The following is a 23,490-nucleotide window of genomic DNA, read 5'->3' on the forward strand; positions in this document are numbered from 1 at the left end:
ACTAATGGTCATTGGAAGAGTGATATTTCCATTGGGCCAGGGTTCTCATAACATTCTGACAAGCTATAAGATCTCTTCAGAGGATGACATTGCAGCTACCCATGAAATAACATGGATGAACCTTGTAACCCATGGAGGATACCATATTTTTATCAGTATGCTATACAGTGAGGGCTTTCCTGGTTTGAAACTAGGATTGTTTTTTTTTCTAGAAGCTCTTCTGTGCTTGCTTTTTCAGGAACAAAACCATTTAGGAATGGTGTGGAAACAAAAAAGAGGGAAGTAGGGAAGTTTAAATGAAGAAAAATACCTTTCATTTAAAAGTAGACTTTTTTTAAAGATGGAAAAGGGAAGAAGGAAAGAAAAAGATCCAGTTGTGCCCATGTACTTTCCAAGGGCTCTGTAGTTACCTGACCACTCACCCCATTTTGTTTCCTGTCCATCTGTATGAGTAAGAAGAGAAAACACTTTTCTAGTATTTTTCTTTGCACGTCTGTTCAGCGTTGGTCAGCTGACAACTCTGGTGCTAATTAGCAAGCTTCTCTGATAGAAGTCCTTAGAAGATCATTATGTACATATCTTCAAAAGATAACTAGTTTTGGTTATTTGTTTCTTGCTTTGATACTGTGAATGTAGAAACAATCTGTTCCTCTTTCCCATCCTCCAGAGTGAAAATAGACTTAATTCAATATTTTATTGTATTTCACAGTTAGGGGATAATGGGTTGAAAGGAAAATTTAGTTCCTAGCAACTGAAAGACCAGAAGATAAAAATAATAATACTTTTCCTAGCCTGATCCTTCTGAGTCTTCATTTCAACCTTATCTACACCTCTGTAATTTCAATGTTACAATGAAACAGTGGGCCTGACTCTTGTACGAGATACCTAAACTTCAGAAATTCAAGGTATATGGTTCCTGCCTTCACCACCAAAAGTTTTTGAAACTTGATTTTAACCAGCACATTAGTTGACGGCACTGATGAAATAGGAATCCCGATCTGTCTTCCCATCTCTGCTATCTTTATATTAGTAAACACTGCTGCTCATCAATGGAAAAATTAAGCCACACACAAGTTATGTCCCTGCCTTTGAAAAAAGCAGTTCTGTCTTCTCCAGATAATTTAGTTAGATAAGATAATTTGGACCTGAAATTATTTTCCCCACTGTGACACATTGGCTATTGGCATAGCCATAAATTCACAATCATTCATGTGTAGAGGAAATGTCCTACTAGTGCAAGAGCTGAGCGGGGTCCCTCAGGGTAGGCTTGTGGTCTGGAAATCCAGGTTGCTCTTTCCAAAAAGGAACTGGCAAACGATCTCTTATGTGGTTTGGTCCAACCTGAATTCTGGCAGTGCTGAGCCCTTTTTCACAGTGGGTTCATTTTCTGTAAAATCCTAAAAGTTAGACAGAGTAGAGTTCTGCAAGTTCATTTAGTCCTCTTCATGGCCAAGGGAGTGCTGCTCTCAGCTACTTGTTCTTGACTGTATTGGCTATGGTTAATCTGAAATGATCCAAGAAACAAGGCAGTCAGTTCCCTGTGGGATGTTACCCTTCAGTCCAATCCCTTGTTAGGCGATCCACTAACAGATTTCAGCACACAAAAAGCAGATCAATTATCAGATGTATGTTCTTTTAAACAATACCGTGGGATTCAGTATTCTCAGTATATGGGATTTCTCTCTTGGATTGAGAACATTAAAACACAAACCTGAACCAAAAGCAAACCCCCTATTTTTCAAGTATATCAATTTAATACTACTACAGAAGGAGATAATAGTGTTCAATAGAAATTAATCCTTTTCCATTTAAAGAATCAAGGTTTCTGAGAGCAGGAGCAATCAATCCTGTTCAGGTCCTGATAGAAGTGTATAAACATGATCTTTACATGCACTGATCCGGAAAGAATGAAGTGTATCACCAGTGAAGATAAAATATTACTATTTTGATCTGCATGGCAAGTTAACTATGTTATTAAAACCTGAGTTTAGAGAAAGTATTTATTTATGTAGCAGTTATGGTAGAACTCTTATTAGTCAGGCTTTATATTACTTTAATAGCACCTTCATAAGTACTAAATATTTTAAACTCCCTGGGTGATATCTTGCTTTGATTAAATCAACAGTAAACTTCAGATTCACCTCCATGTAGCTGGTATTTTAGCTTGCTGATTACACTAGATATATATTTTTTCTGCTTTGTCTTCCAACCCATAAAATTAGGATGCCGATGTTAATCTTTAATTTTTTTTTTATTCTGCACTTGTGAATAAGCTTTGAGAAAACTGAGTGTTAGTCTCATAATTTCACTGGACACAGACTTGTTCTATAGGATTAATACACAAAACTATTTGAGGTCCTGGATAATGAAGTGTTTTTTAAGGAATCTGATATTCTCTGGTATAATGAAACCTGGCCAACATACTGGAAAGATCATTTTATAAGTAATTAAAACCTTGTTTCAATCACATTGTTTTCTTTGGTTGAGATTTATGATTTATTGATTCCCAATAGGCATTATTTTTCTAAAAGCATTGATTTACCTACACTACCCCAGACAAATAAATAGCTCACTGCAAAATCCATTTCTTCTGTTTAACAGTTAATCAACAAACATTTAAAAGACTAATTTTTTTTTAAGGAATTGCATAGTGTCTAAATCTTTGCGATTTTTTGAAGATTAAAGATCTTTGAAGTTTTAAAGGTTAGTTGGCTAAGCTAAAGTTATATCTGCCTTTAAATGGATGCAACTTTGTGGACATATAATTTTCAACACGAAACTTAAACCTGCTTTGGTAAATTGGCACAGATGAAGTTAAGTTGATTATAAGGTTTTTGTGTAAATCAAAACTGAAACCTGGTTTATAATTTAATTTGTGCTACCAGGGCATTGAAAATTGTCAGGATTTATCTATACTGACCTGTTACTGTGGGACCCGGAAACATCCCTGCACCAACTTAAGTAGGTACTACTTACGGAGGAATCTGCAGTGCATACCTCAATGAAAGCTGGCAGCAGAATATAGATATAGAGTTTATGATTGGCTTTCAGAATTTCATCTGAATGGAAATAGAAGAAATAAATAGAAATAATGCCATATGGCATTATAATAATGATGGAGATTCTTAACTAGATTAAAGTCTAAGGTGAAATGTTCTTCACATGGCAATCATATCCGCTGATAGTTATGTCAATTTGGATAAAGTATCTCAGATTAATTTTTGCTAGCTTGCAAAACAATGAACGTTTCTGCACTCAAACTATTCAAAGTTGCTCTAGTGTTTCATTCCTGGTAATCAACAGAAGTCATGAGTCTGATTCTGCTTTCCCATGTGCTTTGTATAATTTTTTTAAAACTACATATACAAAGTGAGTAAAACTGGTATAATTCTGATTTGTCAACATTTTTCATTTGCACAGTTTGAAGCCTCAAGTGCTGATGCTTAATGACTAAATATTTCAAGTCTAACTGTCACAGTAGTGTCATTAGATCCAACAACTGAAGTAATAACAAGACCCTGACACTACAAGATCAAGCAGTTAAAAAAAATTTGGGCCTCATGACTTGCTTTTTTAAACAAGAACACAGAAAGAGAAGAAAGAAGTATCTGAAAAGCCTTAAGCATGTTTCTTTTTATTATATTTTGACAACATCCCTATTTCTTTCCATTTAGAGTAAAGGTGTCTTTATAAATAAAAAAAATCTACTGTAGTTACACTCTTTCATATGTGATTAAAGATGCTATTGAGTGAATAAAAGATCACTACAGATTTGCAGTGTATGAGGTGGCAAAATAATACTGAAGAAACTCTATTTAGGGCTCTGCATCTGGCTTAGTCTCTGATCGCAGGACAGCAGTTCACCCCACCATGGTCTGGATAGGGTGAATGTGATTTTTTTCAATCAGTAAAAAATGCAAACAAACAAACAGATTAATCTTTGATAAGCAATGGCTGAGCTGTCATAAGGACCTGAGATTCTAGGAGACAGAGGAGGTTATAGACCTCATTATAGAAGCCTTTTTTTGGTGTACTGTCCTCATTGCATCACTGGCAGATGGAAGACCCTAGGAGTGGTGATAAATCACCACTTTTATAATGTTTGTGATGTAATTATTGTAGTAACTGATCTTTTTTTTACTAGATGTGGTCTCTGCTTAGTCCTGGGGCTGTATCAGTATATATAATAAGAATGTTAGGACAAATTTGTTCTTTTTGCCTTAAATTTTGGCTAAAGATTTCCTATTACATCTATTAAATAAGTGAGAAAGAACTCCTGCAGACTGCACAATGTTATCGATGCTTTCTTTACTGACAGTTACTGAAACATACTGACAGAAAAGCAATAATACTTGGGATATTACATTGGAAACTTCACATGTTATGTAGCTACAGGATATTCTTAGAAGTGGATGCAGTGCTGAAATGCTGTACCATAATTGTGAAGAACTTGAGAGTATGTTCTGTCATGGTTACACATGAATATATTTGCCAGCTGGGTGAATCTGTTGCTTCTTTTTTCCTGTAGTGTGAACATATATCCAACAGTTTTCAGGACCGAATTCAAGGGATTTTTTTTCTTAATATCCCCATATTTTATGAGTCACAACTACTCCTGCACTAAGCAAACAAAACTCATACCTTCAGAGAAAACTCCTTGTACATTTTTTGATAAGATGTAATGATTATTTAGGAATAGTCAGTAGTTTTATTTCACCTTCCTTCATGAACAGTTTAAGGATGATCTGTAGTTACTTATATACAGTGCTTAGATATGTATTCCTGAAGACTGATTTTGAGTGCAGTATAAAATATGAGGAGTAGAGACTGAAGTCATTACTAATAGAAGAAGCATTAGCATTGGAGACATCATGCAGGAATTGCTGATCTTCAAAAAGGTGTTATTTCATATGTTTGCTGCCTGGAAGAGAAAGCATTTGAAGCTGCAGGTGTTGTAATTTTACTTTCAAATGAAAGAGCAGTGTACTTGGTCAGTCCATTGGTCTGGTGTGAACGGAGGTGCCTGTTTAGCTGTCATCCCAGGTCGCCACTCAAAACAGAATGCTCAGCTGTGTCATTTTGCCAATTGCTAGCAATAGCAAGGAAGCAGCCGGAATTCTACAATCTTCCCTTCCCTTCCCTTCCCTTCCCTTCCCTTCCCCCTTCCCTTCCCCCTTCCCTTCCCTTCCCCCTTCCCTTCCCTTCCCTTCCCTTCCCTTCCCTTCCCTTCCCTTCCCTTCCCTTCCCTTCCCTTCCCTTCCCTTCCCTTCCCTTCCCCCTTCCCTTCCCCCTTCCCTTCCCTTCCCCCTTCCCTTCCCTTCCCTTCCCTTCCCTTCCCTTCCCTTCCCTTCCCTTCCCTTCCCTTCACTTCACTTCCCTTCCCTTCCCCCTTCCCTTCCCTTCCCCCTTCCCTTCCCTTCCCCTTTCCCTTCCCTTCCCCTTTCCCTTCCCTTCCCCCTTCCCTTCCCTTCCCCCTTCCCTTCCCTTCCCCCTTCCCTTCCCTTCCCCCTTCCCTTCCCTTCCCTTCCCTTCCCTTCCCTTCCCTTCCCTTCCCTTCCCTTCCCTTCCCTTCCCTTCCCTGCCTTGCCTGCCTTTCTCTTTTGCAAAGAAATATGTACAGGGTACAGATACATTTTCAGTCTCTAGCACTTTGGAATGGATACTTGGATGACTTTCATTTGCAAAGGAATTGGAAGAGGTATTGGCAAAATTCCTTTATGCTTCATACTATATCCCTTGTTTTTTTTCTGGTTTATCCAGATCTTTGCTTATCTATGGTCACTTGAGACAGGGATCCATTTGTTTACTTGATCCTTTTCCAGACTGTCTTCAGTCCTTTGGTTCTTCTCTCTTCAGTTAAAACCATCGGTACAACAGTTACTCACTTTTGAAGGGATTTTTTTTTTTTAAATTGGAATAAATTATCTATTCCCAGAAAAAGAGTTTAAGGAAATATTCTCATCATTTAGTCAACAGAAATTAAGGTTTGGTGCTGTCATCCCCTCATGCATATGTGCCTTTAAGTTCTTAGTTTTGTCTGATCTTTGTCAGCCATTCTTGACTCTGTGGAGCATTATAATGAAGATATATCAACAGGAAAGGTTAAGAAAAGATCAATAGACATATTTGGTTCAAATAAATTTGGTTGAATATTTGTTCAATATACGATTTCCATTAATATCTGTACATCAAGATCTTAAGGCTTCTACAAATTTGAAGAGTATTTCTGTCTTTTTGTCTCAACCTGACAAAATAAATTAGTGATAATTTACATCTAAAATATCTTCCAGGTCCAGTACTTTGTTGAATTTAATGGATTTAATTTAGGCTTCTTATATAGACACTATGTAAAACATTTTCCTATTGCACTCTCGTATCTGTGATGATAAAAGACGTACCATTAATACTTGGTTATAGCTTTGTATTGTCATTCCCCATAATGATAATCTTGCCTTTTTCTGTCTTGCCCTTGTGAAAGTATGAGGCATTTCTTTGTCAGTTGCAGTTCAGTGCAATACTTTTCACATTTCCTCCTATGCAACTACAAACTATCCTCCGATTCATTCTGCCTTGAGAAATACTGATAAGTACATCTGGCTTCATGTGCTTCACATGTCCTCCCGAACCACTTGGCCTTACTAACAGCTAGTTGTCTAGGTTGCATTGCATCAAAATGTAGCAATCCCTGAATTAAGGGTTTTAAAGTTTCCGATGAAATATATAATTAGAATATTGATTATTTTAAATTGAACAGAATCAGGGATGATGGAGTGTAGGCAAAAACTGTCTTAGAGCCAAAATAAATCAACTTGTGAAGAGTTTTGTGATGCAGAACTCAATCAGTTAAAGTTGGAGCAGCAGTCTTAAAATGCATGATGGACAAATTTACAATGCAAATTTAGCTTAAAATATAGAATATAAAAACCATCATTAAAGAGGTGACAAACTGATATTACTCTACTGCTATACACTATGCCTTTGCAACATGTCTAGACAGAAAGTCAAAAGTCTTCAGCAATGAAGAATTGTGTGATAGACAAACTGTTTACATGAAAAGTGGCCTTTATGGCAGAGCAGTGTTGTATGTTTACTTACATAAAGAGCAAATCTAGTTAAAATTCCCTAGGATATTTTTGTCCTGTGTTCGTTCATTTGCCTTTCAAAACTGTTGAATTCTAACATGAATTTCTGTATATTTTGAAACTTATGTTTATTTTCTCAGAAGTTTTATTGCAGTTAGGTGTTAAACTAGTACTAGTTTGACTTAAAAATTCCCAAGTTATGCTCTGAATAGAATGGGAAATATTCTTGTGATGTTCGTCATGACTTTTACATACATCATGTGAATTATACAGTGCTGCAAATTGATTGTTTTGGTTTTTTTTCTGTTATATGATTGGTAATTGTTGTGGGTTGTGGGTTTTTGTTTTTGTTTTTGTTTTGTTTTTTAAATTCATGAGTAAATTTATGTTTCTATCAATCAGTGACAACGGACCATTTGCTCAGGGGATATGTTTTTCTAGCAACTCTGAATAAGAATGGAAGTTCATTAATTGAGTATTTAAATGCCAGATGTACCATGAAGTACTCCCATATTTTAGAGTGATCAGCCTGTTCTGTGATAGCAGAGACAGAGCTTTTCTATTCTTAGCTACTGTGATGATATCCATGCCACTCAGCACTTACTTCTATATTAATGTTCCTCTGCCTGCCAAAAGCAGCACATTGCACAGATTTTTTTCAAGTCTCTATTCACCTGAAATAACTTGCTTTCTATTTATCTCTGTCTCAATTTAGAATGTGATTCATAGGTCTACAGTGAAAAATTATCAGCCCTTTAAAGCACATGGAAGCAAGAACTAATCCTCAGGGATCTTAATTCTTCAACACTTAGACTCTGAGCTCTCCAGACCAAGAACTATCTCTGTATCTTACACAGTGTCAACCACATTGGCAGCACCTAATTAGAAAGCAAGAGGATGAACGCAAGTGAAGCTGCTTTTCTCCCACCTCTGCTGTGATTACTGACCTGCTAAATGCTGCTGTTCTTACTTTTTACCTTCTGTGATGAACTAAAGATTGGGTGCCCCTTCAGTATAAAAGGCTGGGGAAAAAATGAAACCAGCCCTGTTGGAAGTAGAACAGATATCTCCTCTTCCTTTCTGAAGGAAAAGTTTAGATCAAAATGAATTATAGAACTGTGGAAAACGAAGGCTGGGAGAGACATTCCAAATTCATCTCATCCATCTCTGTGTCCTGAGACAGGATAAGCATATCTGTATCATCCCTGACTGAGTCCCATGTTGGAAAAGCATGCATAATACTCTTGTATAGTCATTCAAGCACTTAACCAGCCTTACAAGATCTTTTTCCATGATATCTAACCTAGATATCTCTTGTTTATTACTGAGTTTATTCACTGTAGTCCTTCCTTTGAAAAAAGAGGAAGGCTCTCATGTTGCCAGCCGTCAGTCATCCCTCTGTACTAAACCCACACAGTTCTTTTAACTTTTCTTCTTAGTTCATGATTCTAAATTTCATCATGTTTGTTCTCATCAGAATCTTCTCCTGTTTGTATATAAGCTTATTGAAATAATATACATAGAGTGAAACACCATGTTCCATCTAAGGTCTTACCATTGCTAAATGAAGCAGAACAATGCCTCCTTTGTCTTGTATATGACTCTCTGTTGACATAACAGAGAAAATTTGTCTTTTGGAAACAGACAACGTGATAACATTTTTGATTCTACCTGGCTAGCAATCAGAGCATCTGGATCCTTTTATTCAGCGCTGGGAAATTTTGGACTTTTCCCCCCCCTCTTTTCTTCTTTTTGCTCCTTACCATTTTGAACGTTCAGTTAGTTACTAAGAATAATGATGCTGTTACGTACTGTTGGTTACTTTGTTTACATCAGAATATGCTACATTAAGGAAAAAATTGTAACCAAAGTAAGGTAAAATTAGAAGGGTTGTTTTATATGGTCCCTATGAGCATTGTTTTGATGAACATGCATTGCATATCAGCTTTATTAACTGACTTGCTGTTGTGTGATAATTTGGGGATGACTGTCACTTCTCATCTGTTCATCTGCTGACCCAACCTTCTGTCCAGGGAGGTTTGCTGCATGCCAGGGTAGACTCTAGGATGCTGCAGCAAGACTGCCAAGGCTTGCCCACTCCTCAAACTCCTCATCCTTGCTGCTTTTCCACACATACACCAAAGACTAGTCCAGGACACACCTGGAGCATCAGGCATGACTACGTGGTGCTGGAAGTGGTAGTCAAGGGCATGGGCAGCTAAGGGGGTGGCTCCTTGATCCTGCTGAAGAAGGAAAAATCCCTGGGAAGAGGGGGTGGATTCTGTGGGTCAAGACTCAGTTGCACAGCTGGTGTCAACAACACGGTGTTACCTTTTGTTGCCATTGACCCTTTTTGATGATCAAGGACTGCTAGGAAGAGACATGATCCACCTGAGCACGTGGGGAAGAAGCATCCTTGCCAACAGGCAGATCAACATAGGTGATGTTGTGGTGGGTGTCTGCTACTGATCAGGGAGATCAGGCCTGATATAGATGAGGCCTCCATCAGACAACTGAAAGAAGCTTCATATTCTGTGGTCCTCATGGGAGGGTTCAACCACCTGGTATCTGTACAGGAGCAACACAGCAGGGCACAATCAATCTGGTAGGTTTCTGGAGTGCATTGACAATAACGTCCTCACTCAGGTGAATAAGTAGCTGAAGAAAGGTGTGCTCAACCTCAGACTTACAGAGAAGGAAGAACTTGTTGGGGTTGTGAAGATCAGGGGCAACCTTGGCTGTATAGTAAAGTAAAGAAGGTGATAAAAGCAAAAAATCAGGATCACAACCCTGGGCTTCAGAACAGCAGACTTTGGCCCGTTCAGAGTTCTGCTTGGAAGAAGCCCAAGGGTGATGGGGAAAAGATTTTAAAGGAAAACCTCCTCCAGTGGTACATCCAGGCAAGCAGGAAAATAAACAAAAATGCCAGAAGGCCTGCATGGTTGAATAAGAACCTTCTGACTAAACTCAAACATAAAAAGGAAGCATAGGCACAGTGGAAGTAGGGGCAGTTGGCCTGAAAGGAACCTTGAAACACTGTCTGAGCATGAATGGCTGCAGTTAGAAAAGCCAAAACTGACCTGGAGTTGAACCTAGTGCGTTAAAAATATTTTTATTTTGATGGGCAAGCATTCCCCTACCTCTATAAGCCAAAACCACTTCATCTTCTCAGCTACTATTCACTAATTCTATGACACTACAGCCACCACTGGGAAATTCAACTCAGCTGAGTATGGTATTATCTCTAGTATCAACCATACTTGCTGGGACACCCAGTAGTTAAATCCAGATCCAAGAGTTTTATAACTTTGTTTTTTGTTTCATGTGATGGATGAAATTTTGAGATAATGGAATTTGGAAATCATTACAGGATGCTGTTGCAGAGGAAAATGGAAAAATGCACCCTGACAGCTTTAAATATTCAAAATTAATAAGACAGTATTAATTTATTTAGGACCGACTGAATGATGTTTTATTTGGGGAAATATACGTTAGGTTCTAGAATGAACAGAGGTAGGTGAAAAGCAGAGGGTAAAAGGAATTACAGATTTGGATAGTTAAAATTCCAAATAGTCTAAAGGATATCACTGAGATAATTAATATTTTAAGTTCTGAAATTTTCCCATCTGCAGAACCTCTTTCTGCTGCTTATATTTGTAATGATGAACCTTTCTTTCAGCTGGCCTGTCAGACAGGAATATAATTTATAACTTAATAAGGACAAAAAGAAATGGAAAGGAAACATTTGGTAAAAAAATACTGATGATATATAGATTTCTTCAATTTTCTTACCTAGTGCCAAGCTGCATAACAAACTTATTATGAAATAAACTGTATCTTTATTTCTTCTCCAATAGATTTGCAGTCTATAAAACAATCCATTATGCTTTTTTCAGATTACTTCTTCCCCAACAACCAAATTCTCGTTGCTGGAAGTTCATGAATGTTTATACCTGAAGAGAGGACGATTTTCTCACATTTATTAGCACTGTACTCTTTCTCTCTCCCTCTCTTTGGCTTCTTCCTTTCCTTGTACTCTAGGTAACTAAAGTTCAGCTTCAAAGAGTAAAATAACAACAGAGAGTAATGGAGTATACATAAATAAAATGGAATTGGCAGGTGAATTAAAATTGCATGCTAAGTGTTAAGAACATCATGCAGACTTAATAATTGGTACAGAAAGATTGACCAAATTGTCACAATATAATTTAATATATATTTAAAGGGATGTTTTAAGGGTGTAGGAGTACAAATACTTCAATTTTAACTTTTATGACCCAAATAACTGCTAGTAGAAAAATACATCCTTTTCAAACACTGCACTACTGCTGCTTTCTGAGTCTGATTCTAGAACTGGTGTCAGTAGCTCATTAGAAATTAAGATCTTTACTGTTCCAACTTATTTAACAGCTATGCATCTCTGTTTCCCCGTCTCATCCAAAACAGGACAAAAACATTTTTTTAGAAACTCAACAAAATTGTGTGGTGTTTGTTAGTATAGTTGGAAGATATCAGTTTGTGAGCTAAATACAATTCCATATTTAGCCTGTTCAAGAAGGGTGAAGGGGTCACTCGAAGTATTTTCTCATCTCAAAGTTTATTTTCTTGGTGAAAAGAAAAGCCCCAGAGAAAGTTCATAAAATTTTAAGCCTCCTTTTCATCTGCAATTTATTTTGTCACTTCTTATTATAAGCAGAGGAAGAAGATTGTGTTTGTATGCAGAGCTTCAGCAAAGTAAGCGGAACCTGTCTCTGCTGTAGAGCTAAGTTAGCTTTTCAGTTTTGAAAAACCTGCTAAGGTCATTAGTTATTTCTGATGGAGAACATTACTTCCTAAGGGTAGCTACTTTGAAGGTACGTCTGTTACCATCAGTCAGACCCATATGAGCTTGTCCTGAAAATGTCTGTGTGCTGGGATGGCTGAGCGTGCGATGTGACTCCCCACATTCGTTACTCGGCAGTGTATGCTCTTGCCTGCAGGAACTGATGTAACTCTCTCTGTTACACCAGCTGTAAACTAGCGCTGGTAGTACCTAACCTCTGCTAAGCTTTAAGCCTAAACAGAGATGCGGAAACATGCTAAGCCATGCATTTTATTTTACTGTGCTGAATTTTGCCTTTCTGAAGTTGCAGAACTGATGCTGAAGTATGAATATTGTTTCCTTTGTATATGGTTTTAAATCAGGGGGAATGTGTGAGATTTTTGTGTAGCCCAGAGTAAAACTCTGGAATCTTGTGCAAAATTATAAATCTGGGAGTGGTGAAACTCTCAGTGAACGGTAATTAAAAGGTCATAAATACTTACTTTAAAAATTAATAAACTAGTGGAAGACAAGTACAGGTATCTAAGCAACTTTTCTTTGAAGGAACAAAACCAGCTAATCCTGTCAGAGACCAAAAGAACAAAAAGAATAATTGAAGTGGAAAGGACAGGAACCAAAAAGTAAGAAGTCTGAAAACCTCTACTCAAAAGAATGGGGACGAAACATTTACGTAACATTCATCTTGACTTTTACTTGTTGGGGGGGGGGGGAAGAGGGGATAAAAATATAATACCATTATTTTATTTTTCCTCCAAAATAAAATAAATTCTTAACTTCGTCAAATTCCCTGCTGCAGAATTTTGGTTTAGTGGCTTGATCCTTTAAATCCTGGGAAGCTGGTTTACGCTCTTGTATACCTCTATATTCTGAGGTATATATTGGTAAACATATCTTGGTATATTTCCAAGAAAAATATTGAAATATTATGTTTTTAAAAATATGAAATCTTACTTTTTTTCTCCTTTAAATGACTAGTAGCCCTAAAGCAGATTGAAATATGTATAACTGCAAAATATGATAACAGTCTACCAAAAGAGATGGGGGGGAGGATATCAAACACAGAGCATTTCTTTAGTAAGAAGAGGCAAATTCACCTACCGTGAGTGCTTTCACCTCCTCCTCCTTCCTGCTCAGAAGGAGAGACGACGTGGCCATGGCAGGAGGCAGAGCAGGCAACAGTGCTCATTCTGATGAGCAGCGGACAGGGGATATTTTTATCAGATGCAATAATACCTTTTTTATCATTTCTGAAATGTTCACGCATTGTGTGTCACCTTGGGTTGTGTGTGCGCGGGGGTGAAGATATGTAGGTATACCTTTTTCCCCATAGAAGTATTTCTCAGAACGGGAGGTTCTCATCCCACGTGTACCAGGCTGAAAGAAAGAAACTCTGTTCAGAAAGCTGCTAAATAAAGTAAGTGGTTGAAGAGAGGAGAGGGAGGATGAAAGAATTATGCTGATGCTGGTGTCACAATAAAATGGGACAATTGCTTAAAACAAAAGCCTGGAACACTTTAGTGTGCTTGGAAGATATCATTAGAACCACGTAGGTCTGATTCTCCACTGCTTGTGCCTTACATAATCATTTAAGTTGTGCAAGGATTCATATGGTAAGAAGGGGAACAATTTACATCTTTCATCAAGAGTTAAAATGCCTGAATGTTGCTTCAGACTATCAAGTAAAATACACATGCAATGCAAAAAATTAAAATGTGTTATGATGTCTATGTTTGAAAATGGTTATGACAGAATGTACTGCAGCTGAAAATCTCAAAACTGTTTCTATTTTAATTTGGCTCTTTGCACATTCTCATTATTAACCTGCTATTTATTATTTGTATAACAGCAAATTATATAAATATATCAAGATTTGTACCTGGAAATTCTTCACTGAAGTTACAAGACAACCTTAGCTTTGTAATGTACCCGTTACAGTGTACTATAGTATGTTGTAGTATTATATATTATTGGGAAACTGTGACATATTGTTTGGCAAATATAACACACAAAGTTAACTAGTAAGTTCTAAGACAGAAGGGATTTTCATTGGTTGAAAATGTTTTATCTTCTTGTTTACAGTTCACCATATGTATAATGTATATTTTTCTAGCAAATGTACAGCAGGACAGCAGGGAAGAAGGCTGGTTTTTTATACAGTCCTGGTCACTGCCCTTTGGGTCAGGTGGGAATCCTCTGGAAGGTGGGAGGTATCTTCATACACATAATTTCTGTAATAAGCATGTTTAGGTAGGAGAAACACTGGAGTTCAGGGTAGCATTGAAACAATAGAACAGCAAGGATGGACCCAGGACCAGATGGGGAGACTTCAAGAGTCCTAAGGAGAATGTGGCTAGCAGTAGGGCTTGCTCATAGTAGAAGAAGGCAGCAAAGACCGTGCGGTGAAGAAAAGACTTCTCAGGGAAGCATATGAAGTTTATTGTAAAGCAAGCTGTTGCTGGAAGTTAGTGATCTGGGAAGTGGGACAGGAGGAAAGGATCTCGCGTTCTTAAGAATGTGATGGGCAAGAGTGAGAATTGATTTCAATCACCTTTTCATTTACCCCTCTTCCCTAGCAGACCTGAATCTGCAGGTCTGAATTTGCTAGATATATAAAAAAATACCTTTTCTAGTGTAGTGATTTTTGAGGGACTGCACTAGAAGGAACACCTTTTGCAAGTGTAGAGTCCCATCATAGTAGTCTGATATGAATAACACTTAGACTTCCATGAATAAATTCTTGCTGGAACTAGCATGATGTCTTAAATGATTATTTAGCCTTGGCAGCTGTCTTCAGTAATAGAAAATTAGCTGCCTTTGGCAAGCTGTCCAAGGAGTTAATTAGCTCCACTGTGTTGTACCTTCTGTTTAGTTTAGTAAATTTATCTCTCTTCAGTCCTTGTCCATCATTAACTTTCTGTCTCCTTGATTGCAGACTACATGGATCTTCAAGTTCTTCATTAATTTTTTTTAGGTAAACTCATTAGACACAGTTCCTTTTGTCTTTCAGCATTTCAGTGTTTTAATCATACTTCTGGTCTCCAAAGGCAGAAATTATGTAATTTTTCTGTGCTGTGTTCCATTGATAAAAAATTCACTGTTTCACAGAGACTGCACAAGTCTCAGACGTCACAGTCTTCCACAATGAAGTTTCTGTCCTGTTGACATGAATACAAATCACTTATTCCTAGATTTAGGGTAGTACAGTCGCCCACATGGAATCCTTTTACTCTTCGCACCTAGCTTAGGAGGTGACGTCGGCCACCCTGTACTGATGATTTCTCCAGTACTTATAATTTTGACAACCCTGTCACTAAGAGCAGTCAAAGCGATACAGTTTGCCAGCATTTTCCCCCCTTAGATTTTTGATAACAACATTATATCAAGGAGGATTTAAATCTAGCTCCGCCCTACAGTGTATTCTGTTCCACTCAGAGTGCTACTGCAACCATCCCATCCCATGAATCTGGCTACAGCTTCATTTTAAAACTCTTTTTTTAAAAAAAACAGATCTTCATGCATTTAATGAGAGTAATTTTTCCTATGCAATTTTAATTTTCTGTCTTTGCTCCCAGTTGTTACAATACATAGAGGTAAACACATTAAAATATATATACTAGTGACATTTTGTGACATAAAGGCATCTAATAACAAAAGAAACTCGCTGAACAGCTTGAAAGATCAGTCCTTTTACAGTGTAGGAAAAGCAGTCTGGTCATTAGTGTTTTTCAACACTGAAGTCTTCAGAAAGGTGGCAATGCTAGTCCTAATTATGAATATATGCATTACAAAGCCAACTTTAGCAACCAAATGGCTATTGAGTGCTCTGAATATCAGAAACATTGACAATCTGTGTACTGAAGACTTAAAATTTTTTTTTCTTGATTTGTAAACAGTGAATTCTATTACTAAAAGCAATAGAGTGGGGGAATTTTAGTCAAAATTATTTAAGATATAATGTATATACAGCTTATATGTAGTGGAAGGCTTGAATTTGTCTGGAAGTCTCCTTTCATACCGCAGCCCATCACACAGGTTTTTCCCAAGTAGAGTATACAAAGAGTTAAGAAACTTTTTTTTTAAGTGGTGAGGTTTGGGAATGGGACAATTGTAATTCATAGGCTGGAATGTCTTGTAACATAATTTACTAATGCATGTCCTGAGGGTCACATCCAACTGTTTTCTTTTTATTATTGGTATGAAAGCGGAAGAAGACTATCACAAATTTAATTAGACAGGCCCCATAATTTATGCTGTTGAATATTTGCTGAAACAGTTAATAAAACATTCATGTACTCAAATTGTACAGAAGTAGCCTTATTGCCATGTCACTGAAGCCTCGTTTATCTAAATGTGCACAAAAATATAGTCGTAGATAGGTATAAATAATGTTTTTCAATGTTTCAAATGATTTGAATATCTTTCTGCTGTAAGTCAATGTCATTAATATTTGGCATACAGGAATTGTTGATACGAAACTTCCATTGAATGAAACATAAGCAGGTTTTTGTTGGGTTTTTTTTTTGGTGTGTTTTTCAACAGATGCTTTTGAAATATCTGAGAAACAAAATAATCCCGTGCATACCAAGCTGGGAGGAAATGCCGCTTTTACTTGCCCCTATAAAATTGGAGATTCAGTGAAGCAAGTGATGTGGGAAAGGATTAAAGCAGATCAGGTGGATACCATTGTTCTGTGCAGCTCGTCAGGAAAGAGAAGCTTTGGTTCAGATTTCAAAGAGCGTACACTGGTGGATTGCTCTGATCAGGCAAACTCCATGATTATCATTCAAAACATCACTGCCTCTGACTTTGCAACGTACCGCTGCGTGGCTACTGGAAGAAACAAAACCTATGTGATGAGTTTTACTGTGGCTGGTAAGTAAAGGAGGAAGTGGTAAATATTTTTACAATACACCTTCTGAGGTATTAACACTTCTACCCTTATAAAATAACTGTTTAGTAACAAGTGAAGATTTATTTAAATACCACATTCAAATTAGTGACATGTAAAAGATAGCAAAGTTAACAATTAATCTTGTTTCCACAGAAAGAAGCTGGTTTTAAGCTTGTCTGATCTCATTATAGGACTTCAGACCTGTTTGTGTGAAACTGGTTTGATGGTAGGAAGGAGATGCTTTGGAAGAGGGGAGACTGCCTGAGTTTGCAGGGAGAGGTGGGAATTCTCCCAAAGAAGCCATGAGGGGAATTCCCCATTCGCACAGTGCACCTCAAGGTGCCGGGGGAGACACCTATCCTCCAATGTAGGTAAAGAGCACACTCTCATTTGAAAATGTCAAAAATTGTAAAAATGGCCTCGATCTTCATGTAAGGAGTTTCTTTAGGGGAAGCTGAGAAGCTCTCTGGGTTTTGCTGTGACTTCTGTCACAGTTTGGTTATGATGGGAGCTTAGGTCTCCATACACAGACACTTAAAACAAGATTTCTCAAACTGTGAGCTGAATTCCACCTTTACTTCTATTTTCTCTTATGACCAAAAAACCCTCAGTTTTGATTCTTCTCTATAGCATGCATTTTGAAGATGCAGTTCTTATTATACCCCACTCCTGCCCCAATTGCAGCATTCAGTCCATCTCTGGTATCTTTTGAGGGCACTGCTTTTGTTCCTGATAATAAATAGGGTTTGTAGACCTCTCTTTGGCAGTACTAAGAGCTGTGGCATAGGGTAGGAAACTTCAGAACATGCGTGATCTGCGATATTGTTATTGAGAAGTCGAAAATGCGCTCAGAAAAAAAATGCTGGCCAGTTTTACTCTGAATACTTGACCATAAAGGTCCATGAAATTGAGCAGAGTGTGATGAAAAGAAAAGGGCTATCAGGAGAATTCCTCTCTCCTCTGACAATTCTAAACATTCAAATTTCAAAAGGTTGACTATATTCATATAATCAAGCATATCCGAATTGTAAAGCCATAGAAATATTTTTTGTTTACTCCAAGTGCAGTGCTTCTTATACCAAAATGAAAGCGTATGAGTTGCAAAAACATACAATAACTTTAACAATTGTCAGTGCTCCCGACACAAACTATTTATTTTCAGAAGAAACCGTTTAGCTTCCATGCTTCTTTTGCTCTTGAAACAAATTCTATTTATCATTTTTAGTTCTAACAATGTCAGCATAGTTATACCTATAGATATATATATAAAAAAAAGGTCTGAAACCATTGAAGAAGCTGAAGTACAGTATGATTCAGAAGACACCCCATTGTCTCCCTTTTAAGCGCTCATAAATTATTATAAAGCATATTTTGTTGTTGAATTTTCATTAATTCCAAAGGAAGTGAAGTGTCAAGGATTTCTGATTATTTCTCTTTAATATTTGGAACTGTTTCATAACATGCAATTAATATTTCCAATAAGATATGGGAAAACACTAAGGGGAGAGGAACAACAGGGAAGGCATCAGCTCCCACCTTACTCAGTGGTATAGCCAGTGAAGTCTCTCACAACTTCACGAGTGACTTACTCTGCTGGATGCAACAGCTGTGGCTTGAATAATCCAAGCGGTGACAGAAACTTGCTACGTTTTTTTTTGTGTATTTTCTATCAATTCAGTCACTTCATTTTCTTTGGCTCAGCATTAGAGCTAAGCCACACTCCAGCTTGGATTTTCTTACCAAACTCCTCCAATGTTTTTTGTCTGCTGGTGTGATTCTGCATGGGTACTGCAAATCTTCTCACCTTGCCCAGTTCCAGAGATAATTTGCAATATTGAGTCTAGAAGCTGGGAGAATAGCTGCACTGTGAACAGTAACAGGGAAAACTCTGCTTACGTTGCGAGAAGGTAAGAGGAAAGATAAGAAACATTTTTTTTTTTTTGAGAATCTGTCATTGAGAAGACACCAAAAATTTTTAAAGATGATGACTCTTAGGTGAAAGGAGGTAGAAATAAAAGCACAGAATTATTTGCAGAACTGATAATAGTTCCAAAATCACTAATTCAAAGAGGTGGTACAGTAGAAAGAACCAACTTCCTACTTGTCTAAAGGTGAATGTATTTTTTTCAAGGAGAAACAGCATGGAATTCCTAGGAAGGAAAAAGGGAGAGTGAGGGGAATAGGTATTCAAGCGCTGTGAAAGCCTGTAATATTCTTGTGGTTGTAACAGTAGAAGTTGGCATGCTGCATTTAACATTTTTGAATGAGTGAAAACAAATCCATGAGATCCATTTAATATCAGGAAGCTTGCCTAGTCTATCCCACTAAATATTGTGGTGGTTGTTTTTCAGTAACAGGAATTTCCAGCCAAAATGGGTCTTCTGCAAATCTTGTTTGACCTCAAAACCTGGAATGCATAAAGCAACATGTGTATGTAAAGTAGTGTAGATTTTGTTGGACAACACTTACAGAAACAGGAGGCTGAATATTACATAATTATGTAAAGTGTTCGAGAAACCTCAGATTAACTTCTGATGTGTTCTTCACCATGTTTCTCCTTCTAGAAATTCTGTTAATACAGGGATTTGTCATGCCACAGGATTCAATGATTGTGACGATAAGGTTGAGTGCAATCCGGGCAGCTACAGGCTAGTCAGCCTGACCTCGGTACTGGGGAAGATTATGGAGTGGTTCATCTTGAGTGAGCTCACCAGGCAAGTGCAGGACAACCAGGAGGTCATCAGGCCCAGTCAGCATGGGTTCATGAAAGGCAGGTCCTGCCTGACCAACCTGATTTGCTTCTATGACCAGATGACCCACCTAGTGGATGAGGGAAAGGCTGTGGATGTTGTCTACCTGGACTTTAGTAAAGCCTTTGACACCATTTGCCACAGCATTCTCCCGGAGAAACTGGCTGCTCATGGCTTTGATGGGGGTACTCTTTGCTGGGTAAAAAACTGGCTGGATGGCTGAGCCTAGAGAATTGTGGTGAATGGAGTTAAATCCAGTTGGAGGCCAGTCACAAGCAGAGTTCTCCAGGGCTCAGTGTTGTTTAATATCTTTACCAATGATCTGGATGAGGGGATCGAGTGCGCCCTCAGTAAGTAAGTTTGCAGATGACAAAAATTGGGCAGGAGTGTTGACCTGCTTGAGGGTAGGAAGGCTCTGCAGAGGGATCTGGACAGGCTGGATCAAAGGGTCGAGGTCAGTTGTATGAGGTTTAACAAGGCCAAGTGCTGGGTCCTGCACTTTGGTCACAACAACCCCAGGCAATGCTACAGGCTTGGGGAAGAGTGGCTGGAGCTGCCTGGTGGAGAAGGACCTGGGGGTGCTGGTTGACAGCCAGCTGAACATGAGCCAGCAGTGTGCCCAGGTGGCCAAGAAGGCCAACAGCATCCTGTCTTGTATCAGGAATAGCGTGGCCAGCAGCACAAGGGAAGTGATCGTGCCCCTGTACTCGGCATTGGTGAGGCTGCACCTTGAATCCTGTGTTCAGTTTTGGGCCTCTCAGAAGAAGAAGGTCATTGAGTTGCTGGAGTGTGTCCAGAGAAGGGCAACGAAGCTGGCGAAGGGTCTAGAGAACAAGTCTTATGAGGAGGGGCTGAGGGAACTGGGGTTGTTTAGCCTGGAGAAGAAGAGGCTGAGGGGAGACCTTATTGCTCTCTACAACTACCTGAAAGGAGGTTGTAGCAAGGTGCATGTTGGTCTTTTCTCCCAAGTTACTAGCAATAGAATGAGAGGAAACAGCTTCAAGCTGTGTCAGGGGAGGTTTAGATTGGACATTAGGAAAAATGTCTTTACTGAAAGAGTGTTCAGGCTGCCTAGAGAGGTGGTGGAGTCACCATCCCTGGAGGTATTTAAAAGATTGTAGACGTGGCACTTCAGGGCATGGTTTAGAAGACATGGTAGTGTTGGGGTAATGGTTGGACTTGATGATCCTAGAGGTCTTTTCCGATTAATGATTGTATGAGTCTATGAAAAATCATGTGTTTAAATATCATCAAGGATGGGTGAATCTAAATAGACTTCCATATTTCAGTAGCATCTCCAGCCTGCAGTCTAAACACTCCAGACTTCATTTTTCTTTTCCTGAAGTTTCACCTTCAGTTTTATCAGGTCAAGATAATAATCTCTGAGTTAATGAGTTTGAGAGCTGAGATTATCAGATGTCAGTTTATTTTGGATGAGAAAAATGATTAGAATCTTTTTTAGAGGAAACAACAACTCAAAGCCCTTTTGCCTTTTCTCATTTGAAGTGAGTAAAGCCTTCCTGAGGTATTTGTCTTCTTTAATTATACAAAACCTTTTGTAATTACTGACTTTAATATAACATGCAAGATTGTGCAGTTACACATCAGAGGCTTGTCATGTGTCTCTTTAGTTCTTGTGTTCTCATCAAAGGTTATATGCTGATGGGAGGCTATTAAGTGTATTTTCAGCATGAGTACAATTTTTGTTAAGTATTAGACAATCTGTTCCTCTTCCCCCCACCTTTGTAGCCTTGGCATTTTCTCTGCAAGACTGTAATTTTTGTGCGTGAAGGTTTTTGACCTTTAGTGTGCTGACTTTGGTTTTGAGTGTGCTGATGGGCCAGACAGTCCTTTGTTCTAACAAGAAATTTGAACTGCATTGTAAAGATCTTCATGTAGCTTGTCACATGCCTGGTGGACTGGCCCATGTGGTATGCTAACAAGACGTAACTGAAATAGTTTTGCCCACAAGTGAAGGGAAGAAATCCAGCACGAATGCATTCATGCTCAGAGAAAGGTGGTTTTTTGAGCAGACACCCACAGACATGGACTGATATCTTACCTTCATACTGGATGAATTCATGAAGGGAGAAGGGAAGCTAACTTTACTCCTATCCTGATTCTCCTCACCCTCACCTGCAGCCTTGTCTGTTTTCTATGGCACAGAAGTACTGCTGTCTCCTCCCAGTTCAGAAGGACTGTGTGATAACCCTCAATGACTGCACAAGTAGTGCCCCACTTTTCATCTGGGTGCTGTGAAGATCATACTGGGTTGAAGACATACTGAATTGAAAGACATTTAAAGGACAATTTAAAGGCACATTTAACATGGACTCACAAAGGGAAAGTCCTGTCTAACTGATTTGATATCCTTCTATGATAAGGTCACCTGCCTAGTAGATGAAGGGAACAAATGCTGGATTCTGCACCTAGGACAGATTAAGGCCAGGCACAAATATAAATGGGGAGAGGAGTGGCTGGAGAGCAGCCCTGCAGAAAGGGATCTGAGGATGCTGGTCGACAGCAGGCTTAATATAGGTCAGCACTGTGCCCTGGCATCCAAGAGGGCAAACCGCATGCCAAGGGTGCATCAAACACAGCATAACAAGCAGGTCAAAAGAGGTGATTCTCCCACTGTATTCAGCGTTGGTGCAGCTTCACATTGAATACTGTGCGGTTCTGGGACCCACAATTTAAGAAGGAAATTAAGGTACTTGAATCCATCCAGAGGAGGGCAACAAAGCTGGTGAAAGGTCTGGTACAAACCATAATGTAATTCTGACCCCTAAATCTACATTTAAATGTAACCACCAACCATTTTTTCCATGTTAGAGGTTGGAAGGAACTTCTAGAGATCGTCTTGTCCAACCCCCTTGCTTGAGCAGGTACACCTAGAGCAGGGGGCACAGGAACCCATCCAGGTGGGTTTTGAATGTCTCCAGGGAAAGAGGCTCCACAGCCTCTGTCTATTCCTGTGCTCCGTCACCCTCACAGTAAAGAAGTTTTTCATCATATTCCGGTGGAACTTCCTGTGTTCCATGTTCCAGTTTCTGCCCAATCGCTCCTTGTCCTGTCACTGGGCACTACTGAAAAGAGTTGGCCCCATTCTCTTGACACCCACCCTTCAGATATTTATAAGTATTGATAAGATTCCCCCCTCAGTCTTCTCTTCTCCAGGCTGAACAAACCCAGGTCTCTCAGCCTTTCCTCATATGGGAGATCAGTCCCCTGATCATCTAGCTCTCCGCTGGCCTTACTTGAGCAGTTCCTCATCCTTCTTAAACAGGGGAGCCCAAAACTGGACACAGCACTCCAAATGTGGTCTCACTAGGGCAGAGTGGAGGGGGAGGATAACATTCCTTGACCTGGAGGCCACACTCCTTTTTATGCACCCTGGGATACTGTTGGCCTTCTCAGCCACAAGGGCACGGTGCTGGATCAGGGTCACCTCGCTGCCCCCCAGCACTCCCACGTCCTTCTCAACAGAGCTGCTTTCCAGTAGTTCAGCCCCCAGCCTGTACTCGTGCATGGGGTTTTCCTCCCCAGGTGCAGGACCTTGCCCTTGCTCTTGTTGAATTTCATCAGGTTCCCCTCAGCCCAGCTCTGCAGCCTGTCCAGGTCTCGTTAGATGGCAGCACAGCCTTCTGGTGTATCAGCCACTCCTCCCAGCTTGGTATCATCAGTGAACATGCTGAGGTTACACTCTATCCCTTCATCCAGGTAATCACTGATGAATATGTTGAACAGGACTAGACCCAGCACAGACCCCTGGGGAACACCACTAGTGACAGGCCTCCAACCAGACTCTGCCCCATTGATCACAACCCTCTGAGTTCTGTTGTTCAGCCAGTTCTCAATCCACCTCACTGTCCACTCATCTAATTCACGCTTTCTTAGCTTGTATATGCAATGTTATGGGAGATAGCGTCAAAAGCCTTGTTGAAG

At 39.1% G+C, this 23,490-nt stretch overlaps 1 protein-coding gene across 1 annotated transcript in view; it reads left to right on the forward strand.

The window, feature by feature from the left end:
• Positions 1-23,490, forward strand: part of CD226 (CD226 molecule) — a 29,454-nt gene that overhangs the window by 1,009 nt on the left and 4,955 nt on the right. Inside the window, exon 3 of the mRNA XM_075085789.1 lies at positions 16,436-16,776. Within this exon, the coding sequence (XP_074941890.1) occupies positions 16,436-16,776 (341 nt within the window). The remainder of the gene's footprint in view (positions 1-16,435; positions 16,777-23,490) is intronic.

The sequence above is a fragment of the Phalacrocorax aristotelis genome, chromosome 2, assembly GCF_949628215.1.
Source record: "Phalacrocorax aristotelis chromosome 2, bGulAri2.1, whole genome shotgun sequence".
NCBI lineage: Eukaryota > Metazoa > Chordata > Aves > Suliformes > Phalacrocoracidae > Phalacrocorax > Phalacrocorax aristotelis.